General features: G+C 35.1%; 2 protein-coding genes and 1 pseudogene across 3 annotated transcripts; 2 read left to right on the top strand and 1 right to left on the bottom strand.

The window, feature by feature from the left end:
• Positions 1–3,011: 3,011 nt before the first annotated feature.
• Positions 3,012–11,131, top strand: LOC112522537 (cell division control protein 48 homolog C). Of its 2 annotated transcripts, XM_025131734.1 has the most exons (10): positions 3,012–4,013; positions 5,706–6,322; positions 7,865–8,017; positions 8,606–8,722; positions 8,809–8,913; positions 9,620–9,685; positions 9,791–9,855; positions 9,942–10,143; positions 10,451–10,627; positions 10,872–11,131. In XM_025131734.1, exons 1-10 carry the CDS (start codon positions 3,035–3,037, stop codon positions 10,917–10,919), a joined length of 2,529 nt encoding a protein of 842 aa, XP_024987502.1. In that variant the 5' UTR covers positions 3,012–3,034; the 3' UTR covers positions 10,920–11,131. The 2 variants fall into 2 exon arrangements, with proteins under 2 accessions (XP_024987502.1, XP_024987501.1); XM_025131733.1 differs by having other exon boundaries at positions 9,620–9,855.
• A 553-nt stretch (positions 11,132–11,684) lies between these two features.
• Positions 11,685–14,688, top strand: LOC112522541. The gene is made up of 4 exons (XM_025131737.1): positions 11,685–11,916; positions 12,966–13,069; positions 13,793–13,931; positions 14,415–14,688. Exons 1-4 carry the CDS (start codon positions 11,899–11,901, stop codon positions 14,535–14,537), a joined length of 384 nt encoding a protein of 127 aa, XP_024987505.1. The 5' UTR covers positions 11,685–11,898; the 3' UTR covers positions 14,538–14,688.
• Positions 14,689–15,281: 593 nt separating this feature from the next.
• On the bottom strand, positions 15,282–17,100 carry LOC112522538 (annotated as a pseudogene).
• Between the last annotated feature and the right edge of the window lie 443 nt (positions 17,101–17,543).

Raw genomic sequence — 17,543 nt, 5'->3', positions numbered from 1 at the left:
GATGTTAAAACAACAGAATCCTGATAAATCTACCATAAACTAAGTTGTTTGAATGAAGACAAGGATGCCCCAAGTCAAACAAGAGGGTCAAAAGTCAACCATGGCATAAGGAGTTGGTTGAGGAAAAAGAAGCAAGTGCTGGAGAAACAATGCCATGAAAGAACAAAAGATTAATAAGACAATTGTTGAAACAAAAACCTTCAAGTCAAACAAAAAATTCCAGATAAAAATATGAGGCCAGGCTAGTGGTAAAAGAAGACAAATATGTTTGATTGAGTAAAAGGAATTCTAGGTTTATGAATCCTTGCAGGGTATATACAGGCCCAAGAGAAGGGGATGGGAAGCCCCCTCACCCTCCAACTTTGATGTTATGACCCTTAGTATAAACAAGAAAGCCCTTACTTTGCACCTGAAAACTAAGAAAACTAGAGCAAATAAAATGAGATTGAATTGAAATACTGAAAGAAGTGTTAAGAGCTTTTTGACTTCCAAGCTTCTAATAAGGGTACTCAGCTCATCTATCAGATGTCAAGTATTTGAAAGAAAGCATATGAGAAATTATTTTGTAGACACCCACCTCAGGGTGAGAAATTGGTTTCGGAAAAATGAGTAAATGGCTTACATAAATAAGTTTTCTAAACTCTAGATTGTTTACTCTAAGACCTTTACAAGATCAAAGGAGAATTAACCAAAAGAAGTTCAAGTTACAAATCCCTTTTACACAAAACTTCTACGTGCTTGGCTGCTTGCATATGACAATAGGACGACACATCCATCCTTAGCTTCACCTACTTTGTTGTGTTTGAACTATAGTTGTTCCAGTTTGAGCCTTGCTTTCATTTCTCTTTGTTGGATCAATCATATGGCAGTTTATTCATAACTGCTTATTGTATGAACTTCTTGATGTAAGTTGTTGAGGTCCCATAGCCTTTATGATAATATTAAGCTAGAAAATCTGAGCATGGCACAAACTTGTTCTTATCATAATCTTTAATGCATGCATGACAAAAGGATATGAAAACATATATAATTGGTTGCCTATGTAGCACCAATAGAGAACTACTATACCATGATATAAGAGTATAAGGTGAAACCTTTTGAGATGACATCAAATGAACTTTCTACGTGATTTTGTCCAAGTAGAAGTAAATACAGATGAGTTGAGTTCAGAAGGACAAGTATGATCTCATGAGTAAAAATCTTGATAAACACTAGTTTGTATTTGAAGATATCCATGTTCACTTGTGACTAATAAGAACTATGGAGTTATGAGTCCATATTATTACTTCATAATGCATTCTCATTTCCATTGGTTATTTCATTGCTTTTATATTATTCTTTCACCGTCAATATTGACTTAGAGGGTGTTTGGGATTGCTTATTTGAAACAACCTATGTTTTTCTATAAAAACACTTATCAACTTATTATAAGTCAGAAGGGTTTAACTTTTTCAAAAGCTTCTTATTACCGGTATAAGTTGTTTATTCAAACACTTAGAAGTGTTTATTATCGGCGCCACACCAGAATAAGTTGATAAGTTATTTTTATAAGCAATCCCAAACACCCCCTTATAATAAGTTGATAAGTGCTTTTGTAGAAAATAATAAGTTGTTTCAAATAAACAATCTCAAACACCCCCTAAAACTAAAAAATTACTAATCTATTTTTATTTGATATAGTTTTAATAAGATATTTGATTTAATAATCGCTTCCACCCACCATCAATCGTCTTATTTTTAGTTTCGTATTGTCTGTTTTTTTTACATACCAAACACATTATATAACTTATTAAATAGCGAAAAAGGCCAAAATTATGTAAGTCTGTTGTAAATTTAAAAACTTTTATGGTAAAAAAATCTAATATATAAAAAGTAGTGACGATCATCAAAACTGTCGACAAGGTTTATAACTTATGTTGTGTATTCATATTTTTATGGTGCGGTTATAATTTTTAATTACAAAATCGTATTGCAGTTTATGTTATAGATACTATATTATAAAATATTTGACAAAAACTCTTAAAAACTATTTTTTATGCATGAGCTACTGTTTGTTGATGTATATTACTTAAAATTTAAGATTACAAGTAATTTTGCGTAAATAATTACTAAAATTCCATTTTTAAATTCGTGTAACCAACTACAAATATACATAATAAAATATATGATAAACATCCATTTTAAATATAGAAAATCTAAAATATAATTAAGATAATTATTGAGTTTTAACATAATATTTAATTATTATATTTATAAAAAATTATATTATTAAACTAAAAATAAATTATTTTGTTATTAAATCTAAATTAAATTATAATAAAAAATTGAATTAAAAACGTTACATAAAAAACGATATCTATTAAATAGTTAATTTGATACTAATATCGATTTACTTTTTTCAAAGTTATATTTCATTCAAAAATATAAACATTATTACTTTATAAAAATCATATAAAATCGTATCATATCGATATAGACAAAATAAAAACTAATCATATAAATAAAGATTTATCTCGTTACATTACGTAAACACCCTTCTAATAATCATTTAATATATTGAAAATATTACTAATTATTTATTAATATTCCAAATTTTCTTTTAAGTTTTACCCTTCATGAGTATTTATGCTTGTGCTCAATAATACCTTATCTTATTATAAAAAATAAAATTAAAGAAATTATATAAAAATAACAACTTTTAAATATTTAATTTAATATAAAAATCGATATATATATTTTTAAAATTTTATAATATTTTTAAATTTATATTTTATTTAAAAATAAATACATTATAAATTTTTTGATACCACATAAAATTATATTATAATATCAATAAAAATAAAAATAAAAACAAAATAAAATAAAATATTAAAATCCAAATGTATGTGATTGCATTTCAAGAATACCCATCTAATTAGTAATTAATTTTCAAAATCTGGAATCTTGCGTAACCGAAGCTATAATAAACTGCAGCTGCACAGCACAGGCAGCCTTTCCAAACTTCACACAACTTTGGCCCACCGCCGCATTATCTATGGGGAAAGCAGGTAAGTCGCCGGCGACGTCGTCGGTGTTCGAGAGAGTTCTACGCCGCCGGGTACATGAAACCTTCGGCAACGCCACTCCATCCTTCGACGAAATCGTCGACCGCCTCCGTGCCACTTTTCCCGAATACGGTCGCCACAAGCTCCAACCTTTCACCAGAATGGTGAAACAAGCCCTAGATTCCAGCAACAGCAAAGAGAAGAAGAAATCAAGAAGAAACGATGACGATGACCGTCGATCTATATTCAACGATGACGATGACGGCACGTCACCGTCGCTACGCAGTCCCGCGAGCAAAAAGGCGAAGAAGATTGATAGCAGAGAGCAGCGATTGCAGATGTTGGAGATGAAGCATGTTGCACGGAGACGAATTAAGCTACAATCAACCTCTGAGTCTTCGGATTCGTCTTCTTCTGATGTAGAAGAAGATAGAAGTGCCGTTTCGACCTCCGATAATGAGGTTTATAGCCTGCAATTTGAACCAGAGTTTGACTTAACGAAATCGATGCTCAGAAACAAGTACAGCGGGTCAAAAATTGATGGAAAAGTCGATGAAAAACGTAAAAATGTGGAGTTAGAGGTGGTTACCAATAGCAACAATAAGGTAAATACAAAAGTTGATTTGATGAAGGAAGATAGAAGGGTTAAGCCAGTGGTAAAAGCTAAGGCACAGAAACAGAAAAACTTGTCAAATGATGATGGTGTTGATGACAACGGGAAAGACGATGGGCCGAGGTTTAAGGACCTGGGTGGTATGGATGTAGTCTTGGATGAGTTGAAGATGGAGGTGATTGTTCCTTTATATCATCCACAGCTACCACGAAGCCTCGGAGTTAGGCCGATGGCTGGTATTTTGTTACACGGGCCGCCTGGGTGTGGGAAGACTAAACTGGCTCATGCCATTGCTAATGAGACTGGAGTTCCATTTTATAAGATTTCTGCCACTGAGTTGGTCTCTGGTATATCAGGTAGCTTATATTATCTTTACTCAAATTATACTTTCGTTTGATTGCATCTCTATTGCAAAACGGGATATTAGCTTTTGGTTACAGCATCTGAAATCCCCATATGCACATCCCAGTAATTCTAGAGTTGAGTTATTGATTTGCTAAGCACGCAATCTTACATCATTTTGTTGTTTTCAGCTATGGTCACTTTCAGATAGCTTCAATATAGAGAATTTAAGTCTGTTGACGATGGTGACATTGAGGTTTTTAGTGTATCTCTAACTCTGCACAGAGTTTACAAATTAGTCCCTTCATATTGGGGGATTAGTGAGGTAATGTTTATTACTATATACAAGAAAGTTCGGTTTTGAGGGTTCCTTATAGGTAAGGTATAGCTAGGCCATTACGTTTTGACATAACATAATGAGGTTTGCCTTATATTCTCGTTATGACAAAAAATTGTTCATTTACTATGAAGTTTGATCATGTTCGCAAATGCGGTGTGTGATAAGCGTCTTAGATAGCCTCTTCATTTTTGAGAAAAAGCCGCTAACAATAACCTAATTTAAAGGGTTGTGATCATTTTGGGGTCATGGTGTTTCTGGTTTGTTTTTGTAAGTTATGGATAAGTTTAAGTTTCACACAATTTGTTATCATGTTAAAGCAATTCTGCAAAGGATTGTTTTAATGGGTGAATTAGTTGGAGAACTCATTTGTTTTTGTCAACATGTACATTTAATCTTATGTTCATACTATAAGGATCATATCAACTATATGTTTAGGTAACTACAATAATCTGTAATCCTTCCACAATAATTATTTTAACTGATATATATATATTATCTGAAACTCAAGTATGAAAGAAAGTCATGTAAGCACATGGGCAAAGATTCAACTTATGGCACAAACGTTCCCATATGAGGTGTGAAAATTAATGAAAAAGAGGGGTGGGGGGTCAAATATGAGTTCAGAGATTTAGGAATGAATTGTGGAATCTCAAAGGTGACACGTCCTTTGCTCTTTGCCCAATCATTTGAAGTACTAAGTTGATATATAATGGATGGCCTTAGCTTCATACACTATTCTCATCTAAACATCCCTAAACAAAATTCAGAAGTACTCAGTTAAAAACTTAGCCCATTAATAAACCACTTTACTATAGTGCAATGACAATTGAAAGGGCTTTGAAATGGCCTTGTCATAGTTGAGAAATTGTGAAGCACTAGGTAATCATTTCATGCGAGTGTTGTAATCTACCATCTTCAAATCACCACACGTCCTTTCGAACAAATTAACCTGAACCATTGTTGTCTTAAAAAGTGTTTCGTTGTCCCCACAAGGTATAGAATGAGGTTTAGCTATGTATTTATTTTCTAGGCTGGTTGGAGCTGGATATCATGTTTTGCAAGGCGAGAACATAGGTGACCAAGGTGGTATTTCTGTCTTGGGGTTATAGGGATAAAGTTGCTAGCTATCCGGTGCTTGCATTTATTTGAATCTGAAAGTCATAAACTCTGCTGCTTGTATGATTTAAACTTGCATTTGCTGATGCATCTTAAGTAATTGTCTCTCTCTCTCGCTCTCTCTCTCTCTCTCTATATATATATATATATTTGTTCTATCATGTTGATGTTCCATAATCTTTAATGGGTTTCCCCTCTCATTGAGTTCATACTCAGTTCAGAAGTTCACACTCTATTGCAAGAATTTCAGGTGCATCAGAAGAGAATATACGAGAGTTGTTTTCTAAAGCATACAGAACTGCACCGTCTATAGTTTTCATTGATGAGATTGATGCAATTGCTTCAAAAAGAGAGAACCTTCAAAGGGAGATGGAACGGCGCATTGTGACACAACTGATGACTTGTATGGATGAATCTCACAGAATTGCTAAACCAGATGATACGCCAAAAAATGCAAAGACATCTGATGGCAAACCGGGATATGTCTTGGTTATAGGCGCTACTAATAGACCTGATGCTGTTGATCCGGCATTAAGAAGGCCCGGACGTTTTGACCGAGAGATTACTTTAGGTGTTCCAGATGAAAATGCTAGAGTGCAGATTCTTTCGGTGCTTACACGCAATTTGAAGCTTGAAGGTGCTTTTGATCTTGTCAGAATTTCTAGGGCCACTCCAGGATTTGTCGGAGCTGATTTAGCGGCATTGGTGAACAAAGCTGGTAACCTTGCTATGAAGAGAATCATCGATGGAAGGAAGCTAGAGCTTTCTAGAGAAAGTACAGACACAGAACCAAATGAAGATTGGTGGAGGAAGGAATGGACTTCTGAAGAGATGGAAAAGCTTAGCATCACAATGTATGATTTTGAGGTAATGTAAATTCAACTCTATAATTGCCATGCCAATCTTTGTGGAACGCTATGTTTTACCTCATACTTTGCAACAAGGAAATATGTTGTTCCGAAATAGTTGGAGTTGGCTAAATAAATTGGAAAAAATTAAAGAACAACCAACGCTAACATAAAAAGGAGAACCTTTTAAGGTTCAGGGAAATGAATGGCGCCCGCCCTTATATGTGAGGCTAACCCTTTGACAAACTCTACTGATGCAAATTTAGTTAACTGCTTTTGTGCATATCAATTTTTGTTGATATCTAACTCGCTTAATGCCATCCTTGGTACAAGCGTCTCTTCTATCCTAAGCATTCAAAGGTCTATGTTTGGAGATGATCAACCAACTGTTTTAAAAAGCGCCACAAAACGTTTATGAGGCGCCACCTCTAACAGATCAGATTGTACGTGCGCCTTGATGGGTGAGGTGGTGGGCCGATGGGCCGGTCCAGTTTTTATAAACATACTATTTTACTATGGAAACCGAATCGACATCTTATTCTTCTGCTTATATCAATTCAATACCAAACCAGTAAATTATTAAGTTTTTTGCTTCTATTGCTTCTCTCCAAGACTGCAACGAACAGTCAACCATTGCTTCTTTGCTCTTCTCTCCAACGATTTCTCTGTTTCTTACGTATATATATACAAGCTGTTTTCAGGTATAATCTGTTTATATATATATATATATATATATATTCTGTTTTTATGTACATATGTGTTATATATATTCTGTCTTTTTGTAAATTATGTATAATCTGTTTTTATATGTGTGTGTGTGTGTATATATATATTCTGATTTATGTACATATTCTTATATTTAATATATAAATTTTGTACATAATTGGTTCTATACATATATATATATATATATATGTGTGTGTGTGTGTGTGTGTGTGTGCGCGAGTGTGTAAATATCCTGAATCATGGGCCTTATAGTTTGTTTATAATGTATGGAAATATGAAATTATGCTTTTCTGTCAAGTGTTACAGATTTATAATTTTGTTCTATTTTTTGGGGCTTACGCCTCGACCACCTCGAGGCTTACACCCATGTACCTAAGAGGAAAACACCCCGAGGCTCGTTTCCATTCTTTAAAACCTTATTATGATTGGTGTTAATCAGCTTCTCCTCAGCTGGTGTATACAAATGCTCTATTGCCATGATCAATAGAGTCATCATGCTACTTCACCTACAACCTGCTTCTACGTACAAACCTTTAATGATTTTTATCTTATTTTTAGGTTACATTATCTGAGTGGTTTTCAGAACTCTGTTCTAGTGTATCAATGTTTCTGTAGTGTCTGCCTTATCAGAAATCTGCTTACTCGTATATGTGGAGATAACAAACTTCATTTTTAGATGGTTTTTTAAGAAAAATTAATTTGGTACCTCTGTATTTAAAACTGGAAATTTATAATCAATAGTCTTCTGTTACAAGTCAAGTTATTAACTACTGTTTACTTGTTATTAGATTGGTTTAATTGCTGCTGCCAATGTTTTTTTTTTAATTATGTGCAGGTAGCAACCAAATTGGTTCAACCCTCTTCTAGAAGAGAAGGATTCTCTAGCATCCCAAATGTCAAATGGGAAGATGTTGGAGGTCTTGATTTATTGAGAAGGGAGTTCGACCGTTACATAGTTAGGCGTATAAAATATCCTGATGAGTATGAGGTAAATGTTTGTCACTAATGTCATTTTAATTGCGTTTGTCATACTATTAACAGTATACATTTACCCCTCTCTGAGTGTGGATGATTTGATTTAGGTAGTCAAGAGCTATGTGGGTGGGTGGGTGGGTGGGGGGGTCCTTGCTGGCCATTTAACATCTGCAACATGTATGTAGAGAATGTTTCAAAGTCTACTTATGCAAGAAGTCCTTGGAGTTTCTTCATTATAAGTTCCATATTTGAACTAACTTAGAAATTAAAATTATGTCAGATGTCCTGTTGGCCATTCTTTTGACAGTTTGATACATTACAGTCAATGATGACAAACTCTATTTTAGGGAGTGACAATTTCGACCTTGTTGCATATATACTAATATAAAGGCATACACCGTATTGCATCAATATTTTTAGATTCTGGTGATCAACATTTTTGAAAAAAGGAGAAAATTTAATCTGGATTGTGTAAAGAGTTCTTTGTTTAGGATTCAAGGGCATTGTTCTTCTTCTGCCCCATCATATTTGTATTGCCAATTTCGTTCAGGAGTTTTCATAGTTAATTTCGTATGTCCTGATATCTATCTTACCTTCTCAGCAATATGGAGTAGATTTGGAGACGGGTTTTTTGCTATATGGACCTCCTGGTTGTGGAAAAACATTAATTGCCAAAGCTGTTGCTAATGAAGCAGGGGCAAATTTCATACACATCAAGGTCTGTCACTGATTCTATTCTCTTCAATATCTTATTCACCTAATGATTTCTCCCATAAAATTTATGAAATTTTTTACACTGTGAAGGGTCCTGAGCTTCTGACTAAATATGTCGGTGAGAGTGAATTGGCTGTGCGGACGATATTCAGTCGTGCAAGGACATGTTCTCCATGCATACTATTCTTTGATGAGGTTTTCCTTKGCTCTGAAAATTKATTTTGGCAAATTTAAGTCTTAACGATTTGAGCAGGCACAGACGATAGTTTATTTAGCTTTATTTTGAGTCTTCTTCCKTTTTTTATTGTTCCTAAAKATGTACATATTAACTGCATTATAGTTGTTCTGTTTARAGTGCTATATATGTTTATAGYTTTCAAGTTCGACCTGCCCATTTGAGTTACTAAACYGCCCTTGGGTGTCATCCGTTGCATCTGGTCTTTCTCCWMAACCCCATATATCWTGACAAGTGACATTTCATGATTTTGGAGTGTTCTCTTAGTTATGAGAATTTGGAACTATGGAAATAGATGAAAAGTTATGAGGGGAACRGTTTCTTATWTAAAGGTCAAAAGAAGAGAAAGTATATGACTTTTGGTCAAACGAAAATGTAGTTGGGCCTAGCAGTTTGTTTACCTTCCTATATATGTAAAAGGTCAATAGCTCCTTTTGATAGAGTTTATTAACGTATAAAAGTAAATGTTAAAAAAGAGAATAACACTTGTGACATGAGATAGCACCATTATAACTTCGAGAAGCTCTTGAATAGGATGGGAAGTATTACTTGTGTAGTTGTATGCAACAAATGCTTATAATAAAAATGGACTTTAAAAATTGTGATGGCTTATTTAAGCTCAATGGTAAACTTTTGGGATTAATGCCGATGCTTCGTCAATTGTAGGTAGATGCTCTGACAACAATGCGCGGAARGGAAGGGGGATGGGTTGTTGAGCGACTCCTGAATCAGGTTAGCAAAATTTATGCTCATTGTTCATCAGTATCATTCCATCACAGAATTTCATTATGCCTGATTTTAGTGTACTTGAGAGATGACAGCTCTTTATATTTGCAGCTATTGATAGAGCTAGATGGTGCTGATCAACGCAAGGGTGTTTATGTAATTGGTGCCACCAACAGGTGCTGATCAACGCAAGGGTGTTTATCTAAATTATTTATCCACAAAAAATTGATTATAGTGACTGATCTTGTTGAAATGATTCTAGGCCAGAGGTGATGGACCGAGCAGTCTTACGGCCCGGAAGATTTGGAAAACTATTGTACGTGCCTCTGCCAAATCAAGAAGAGCGAGGGTTGATCTTGAAAGCTCTTGCTKGGAAGAAGCCTCTAGATGCCGATGTGGATTTATTTGCTATTGGGCGTAGTGAGGCTTGTGCAAATTTAAGTGGAGCCGATCTTTCTGCATTGGTTTGTACAAGTTCATWTATGCTTTTAACTGATGCYACAATTTAGATGCTTAATTGCTTAGCTATTTTGCAATTTACATGAAATAAATCACGACACATGTTAAACGGAATTGCTTAACGGGATGGGTAGTTTACATTACCCATTTTCATCCTTGCTAATATGATGGCGTTTTCAAGTCGTGTTGTAGATGCCCTGTAAATGATGAGTGTTTAAAATCTTAAGGATTGTGTTCGATTTCGTTTTTAGAAGCAAAGAATCTTGCTTGCATTCCCTATGATTCGACATAACATTTTTGTCCAAATCTCAGATGAACGAAGCTGCCATGGCGGCTGTTGAAGAGAAATTCATGAGATGTGAAGCTGCAACTGCTGCTGCTCKTGAAGGGARATCGGTATCATCACCAGAAAGCTCTTTAGAACATACCATTAAAGCTATACATTTTGAGCAAGCATTGAGAAAAATCTCACCTTCTGTCTCAGATAAGGTAAGACTTGGACCTCTTCTAAGTCATGTCCTAATCTACATCACCATATCATAATCTTCTAAATCATGTCCTAATCTACATCACCATATCATAATCGACAAAAACCCAGAAGATTAATACTATTCAATGAACATTGCACCTAAACCCTAAATCTATAACATTAATGGTTATACAATGAATGTTGTACCTTAACTTTTGTAAAAGGAGGCCCGTGACCTTGTAATATCTGTGTGTTTTGTTGCAGCAAAAAGAGTACTACCATCGGCTGTCCGAGAGCTTTAAAGCAACTTAAACATCGGGGGTATGGGAAGTATGTTCAGGTTACCAACCGACATCGACAATTTTTTTTTCTTGACACCTGTTTTGTTTCAAAACGACGACCCTCGCCCACAACGAAGGGAGGCTTTCATTTTTGTTCTGCAAAATATAGGTTTTAGTCCTTTTATTCTTCTCCTTGCAAAGTATTAGTATGGAGATGACGAATTTTGGTGCATTGACTTTTGGTTATTTCTTTTTGCATTAGCAAATATTTTGGTTGATTAATGGGCTGATGAATTTTTTTCCAAATGTCCGAGCTAGCTTACGTGCAACTCTACTAATCCTAGGAGTCTCAGAGAACTGCCAAGAAAATCCTAAGTGGTCTTGTAGGATACGAACCGGTGAATCCTCAAAGATTGAAGACTTAGTGAAATTTTGTGCGTATACATTACATGAGAGTTGATTTATAACTGACATTAAAATCATTTATTTACTAGAAGACCCAAACTTTAAAATCATTTTGTTTTCTATAATTTCACAATATTAAAAGAACCAGTGTTTTTTAAAGGAAAAAACTAGTATTAATTATTGAAAATATATTTTTAAACAAAAAAGGTAAAATGTATAAAGTTTGTACACCTCCTAAATTATGTCTTCCTTTTCCCACAATCTTTTTTCGTAGTCTATTTACAAAACTTTAACTTATCATGTTTGTTTTTATACGTAAAATTGTAACCTACCGTATTTATCTTTTAATATAATCTCATAATCCACCGTCTTTGTATTCTAAATTAAAATCTATTAAGACGAGAATAATCTCATCAAGAATAGTACATGAATATTCATAAAAAAAACAATACACGTATATTTATATAGGTCAACCGTTTGTATTTAGAACACTTTTATCCCAATATAAATCCTGGGACTGGGAGGAACCGAAAATATTTATATAGAAAGGGGGTTATGCAATTGAAAGATTCAAAACAAGAACTGGGTTCATCTTGAGAGCAAGTATGGCCATGGAAACTCCGGTATCATAGCTGTAAACATCTTTAAAATCCCATTTGTTAAATTCGATTTATGTGATGATGGCTCTGCTTGTTCATTGTTTTTAACCGATTTTCTTTCCACACACCAACTGTTGTTTATATTCCCCGCATCGTTTTCACCTCAAACCTCATATGTTTGATGGAACTGTAACACAAAGTGGGTGTCTTTTTCCTTTTTTCCCTTTCGAACAAGAGGGATTATCTCTAATATGTGATATGTATTTAGGGTTTAGAATCTAGAAATGGCATTGGTCTTGTAATTTCTTGAAGCTAAGAAAACTATAAGGTTTATAGCACCCAGTGGGCTTCAAGACCTAATGCTTCATCAGGTTTTCAAATTGCTAATAGATGCTTCAAGATTTTGACATGATAATTCCATTTTCCCATTCTGGTTGCTGTCAAGTCGTGTGATAAGCCCCTTGGGTGTGTTGCTCGTCAAATATACAACAACCTTAAGTTCGAATCCTACATGATAGGCTTGAACCCCTCCGCTAGCTTCAGCTGCTGAGTGAGCTCTAAAAGGCTCCCTCTGATATGGTTCCTAGGAGGCAGGTTCCATGTGGGGCCGGTTGAGGTTGTCGGTAATCAACCTTTTGCGTAAATCAAGTTGTGCCGTGTGAGATAAGATAACAGTCTGACAAATCCCTATTGAGAATATACGTGGAAATATTAGCATTCTGAAGCTATCTTAGGATGCTGCCATAATTATTTAATTGAAGTTAGTAACCTCTCTTCTTTTCTCAAGTGCTCTTGAGAAGTAATATAATGAGGTTTTACTTATTTTCACATGGTGTCAAACGCCAAGGTAATCTGTATCCATCTTGACACTTCTCAATAGGGCTCTTTTGGAGAGTAATCTAATAAGTTACCTTATATTCGATAGAAAGATAATTACTTTAGTTAAAGGATCTATGTGAATGGCTTCCTACTACTATGCTTCAATCGGCCTTTTTTTGCTCATACTAAATATCAACTTTAAATGCTGTATTTGTCAATACCATTTTGGTTTTAAAATACGTCAAAATGTGCAGCCTGTTGGTCTTAGGTGGGCTTGTGAGAACTTGCTGTGTGGCCCATCAGCTGCATCAAGTGATGTCTTAGAATCGAGCCTTGTCAATGATCATCCTGCAGTCAGGTTTGCGGTGCCCCTCTAATAAATAATAATAGCTTATCATTTTGATTGGATTTTATTTTTATAGTATACCATCAATGGTTATGTTGATTAATGCCTTTTGTATGCAAAGCTGCTATCTGTTTCATCATAGTTCGATTTTGAAGAAAAAAAGTGTCGATCTTGGAAGAAGGAAGTTGAAAGTGTTTGTGAGATGTAAATGGATTTTATCTTTTATGCTTATTTGCCTTTGTTTGGGCTGGTTTTTGGGTTTCATCAATGGAATTTTTCTGTTGCTATGGTCGGCTTGTTCAATAAAAGAAGGTTCGATTGGTTGAAGATTTTGTGAAGAAGACAAATACAAAGGAAGAAAACACATTATACATAAGTACATATTTCCCATTAGAGGGAAGTTCCGTTAAGAACCTAAAATTGATTAGAAACCGCTCACAATGCGCCATGTGTCTCTCTTAAGGATGAAATTCATTATGAATCACACATTCATGATGAATATATTACACCATACATGATGAATAACTCGTCTATATTCCTAATAATTATGCCACATGTCGTGCTGTGGACGGTCTCCGGTTCCTAATGAAAACGTGCCCCTTGTCCATTAATCTTTAAGTTGGAAGTGAACTTGTTTTACTCTTGGATTCGTTCTGACTCTGCTTCATTATATATTCTGTCCTAAAATTTGGTGTTGTGGTGCCATTTAACATCGGCATTTATGTTTAAAAACAGCATGTCGAATACAGAGGAGGAATTATTGACAGATGACATCAACAAAAAGGTTAAACCCTGCTGCACGGAACATTTCTTGAGTCGAGCAGACCAGGACTACATGGAGAAGATAAGGGAGCTTCATGATAGACTTGATATGGTAATGTTAACCACTTTCACTTGTCTAGTTGAAATTTTTGTTACTATTCTTGGTCTTGGATTTTATAGATTTATACAAATCATCTCATAATGATTCTGATAGGAGTTCTTGGAGACGTAGGACCAAGTTAGAAGACTAGGAGTAGGCTTAGTCGGACGGTAGGAATTTGGAGAGGTAGGGTTAGTGAGCTAGCATATAGGCGTCCTGAGCCGTAGGTTAGACTAGGGGTGTGTAGGTCTTGGTATCCTTTTTATGTTTCAATGTTGTTGCTTACTTCTGACCCACTTTTTCAAAGTCTGCCACTACCTTTCTTGTTTTCAAGTTTCCTTTATCCTTTTTCTCTTGCACACTTTGCACGAGTCGGGCTGTTGTGGGTATTCACAGAAACAAACGCTCTACTTCCCTCCAACAAAGGTAATCATGGATTGGAACGTTGGGCAAAAAGGAAATGTTGCATTTATGATGGGTTTTTGATATCTGCAGGTGAAGAAAATAGTGAGACCAGGTTGTTCTTATGAAGTGTTGAACACTGCCTTGAGTTTTATGTCATCACTTGCAGCAATTCTCTCCCAGATGCCCCCACAAAAACTTCATGCATCACTTTGAAGAAAAACCCCTTTCGGGTTCATGAAATTATTGGTAATTTTGCTTTTTTTAGGTCAGTTCAGAATATTAGGAATGTAAAAAAAAGAGAAATTTGATGTTTATGTGTGTACTGGTTGTACTTGTATGTCAGTGATATTTAAAATTTACTGTCATGAAGAATTAACGTAACTTGTCAATTCTTGTTGAGAAAGTAAATATGTTTGAACAAAAGTGATTGCATGTCTGTTGGTTTAAAAACCTGGATATATGAGGTCTCTTGGTCTCTCTCTACAATGAACTAATTTAATGTATTTTAGGGGCCGTTTACCAAACGCTCATCCGGATAAGTGCTTACCAAGTCACATTACCTTACTTGATAAATATGATAAAGACCAAGAATCTTATCTGGTAAGAGGGATACAAGGACCAAGAGTCTACCCAGTAAGTGAAGGTGACGAGTCTTACCATGGTAAGCACTTACTCTGTAAATGTTGCATACGATGCCGTTTTGATGGACTAAAATCTTACGCGGTAAGTATGTGGTAGCGTTAAATTTTACCGGTAAGTGACCCATATCAAATATCAAGTTGAAAAGTTGTCCATTTTGCCCCAAATGCAAAATGTGCAATTTGGAAGAGAGTGCTACTATTCAAGTTGCTATAAACTCAATAATTCTAAGTATTAGACATAAAAAGGCACCACAAGATCAAGAGTAAAGCTACAGGCTGATAATTATGAGATCAAATGGCATAAATAAAGCAGACGAGAAGAAATGGGATGTCAAAATTGATAATGTTTAACTAAAAAGTAGAAAGAACTTGAGGCATTTGTGTAGCAAAGATGTATAACTAAAGAGAAACCGTACGTCTATAAAGTTTTTCATCATCACTCTCGTCTTCCTCATCAGATACCATCTGATCATGATCACCCGAAAGCTCCAACTTCCCACCCATCACAAACGATGGCCCTTCTATTTCCGTCTCAATATAATCCGCATACAATCTCTCTTCAAATCTCTGATCACTACAATTCAAGAACCAAGATAAAGAACTCCTAATCCCCTTATGCTGTAATCTTTGGTACCTTGGTTTGATTCTTGATTCCAGACCATAAGTGAAGAATTCAGGAAACTCTACCAACTCTTTCAATGGCCGTCCCATTTCGCTCTTGAAGAAGTAATAGCTATTCTTCATTATACCAACTTGCAAAGCAGCTAATTGTGGGCATTTCACAATCATCTTAGCCACATCTTCGGTAGAGATACCCCTTCCAACAAGAAATTCAATTGGCTTCATTATCACTTTTTGGCTAAGGCTGACTAGTTGAGGCATTCTCTCAATCACACGAGCAAAACCGTTTGGATCAATCTTAAGCTTCAAATTGAAGAAATATTGTTGGCTTGATAACTTAGCCTTCAAAGGGAGCCCAAGAATTTGTGGGTATTGAGCGATAATGGAAGCAAGTGCTTCCCTTTGAATCCCAAAGCTGATCAAACAATCCACATTTGGTCTAACCATTTCCTCAAGATCATACCCAATAACATACGCCCGTTTCTCAAACATTCTTGCCAATACTTTCTTTGGTAAACCTAAAGAAATTAGATACTCAACCAAAGGTTTGATCATAGTCCCAACTTTCATCCCTAAAAAATATGGATATTGAGTCACCATGGGACCAATATCTCTTGGATTGACCCCAATACTTACCAAATATGCAACAGAAGTACTCATTGTACCTTCTAATTTGAACCCTAATAGCTCAGGATACTTCACCAATACATACCCAATATCTTGTCGTTCGACGTCTAATCCACGAAGAAACCTAATCACTGGCACAAGCTCCACAACTACACTAGCATGAAGAACTTGTGGATATTTCTTCACAAATTCACCCATTCTTGATCTTTGAACTCCAACTTTCTCCAAATATCCCAATACTGGAATGATATTTTTCCTTACACTACAACCAAGCATTAATGGGTATTCATTAATATCATCAATCGTTAACCCGATCTTTTGCAAGAACTCAACACGTTCACGCAATCACATCAACTGTAGAGGGTAGTTCTAAGTCCTCCAATTCATCTGGGATTATGCCTATGGATTTTAAGTAATCACAGATTATTACCCGCGATACAAGTTTTTCTTTTCGGCCTTGAACAACACTCCATGTAACCGTTGGCATTTCATATTCGGGGAATTTGGAGGATTGGGTCGAAAAGGGTTTAAACAATAAAACCCTAAACTGGGGTTCTTGAGAGGGTTTAGGGGGAAAGATAATACCTTTTGATTTGTTGGATGTAAAGTGAAGTGGGTTTATGAGAAATGATTTGAAGGACTGTTTTCTTCGAAGAAGAAAGATCATTTCAGCTAAAGAAGAAGAAATCAGGGTTTATAACTGATGACGAACCACCAAAGTATTTGCGTAAGGAGGGTAATGGAAATTAGGGTTTATAAAAAACGAATCAGAGATATTACATACAGGCTTACCGGTAAGAAAGCTTGATTGCCTCCATGGCTGCGAATGAACACAGTCTGTTTTCGTGAATCGTTCGCAAGCTACCTAGAATTTAGAATTGTAAGGAGGGAGATTGTAATCGTTGAATTTGGTCTTGTATTGTCATCGTTTTTTTATTCATAATAATCATTATATTTGTTAAAACATACTCTTGCGTTTGCGTCCCAAATAAATAGTCGAAATGGTAACGTTTCAAAATGATTAAGTTTTGAACTATTTTTAAAAGAGTAAACTATGATTATGGTGTCTATGGTTTACACAAATCACCAAAAATAGTCCATAGGTTTCAATAACCGCAATAATCAGCTCTACTATTTACATTTTGCATTGAAAGTAGTCACTCAACTTAACTCTATTAATTATTTTCTGTTAAGTTAAAGGTATTTTCGTCTCTTTATTTTTACAAGTGAGAAGTTGTACAATTTTGTTAAAGTACATGGACCAAATTGTAACTTACTCTTTTTATGTTGATATTATATATATATATATATATATATATATATATATATA

Source organism: Cynara cardunculus (assembly GCF_001531365.2).
Source record: "Cynara cardunculus var. scolymus isolate 2C chromosome LG 12, CcrdV1, whole genome shotgun sequence".
NCBI classification, from domain to species: Eukaryota; Viridiplantae; Streptophyta; class Magnoliopsida; order Asterales; family Asteraceae; genus Cynara; species Cynara cardunculus.
This window is presented reverse-complemented; position numbering and strand designations above follow the sequence as displayed.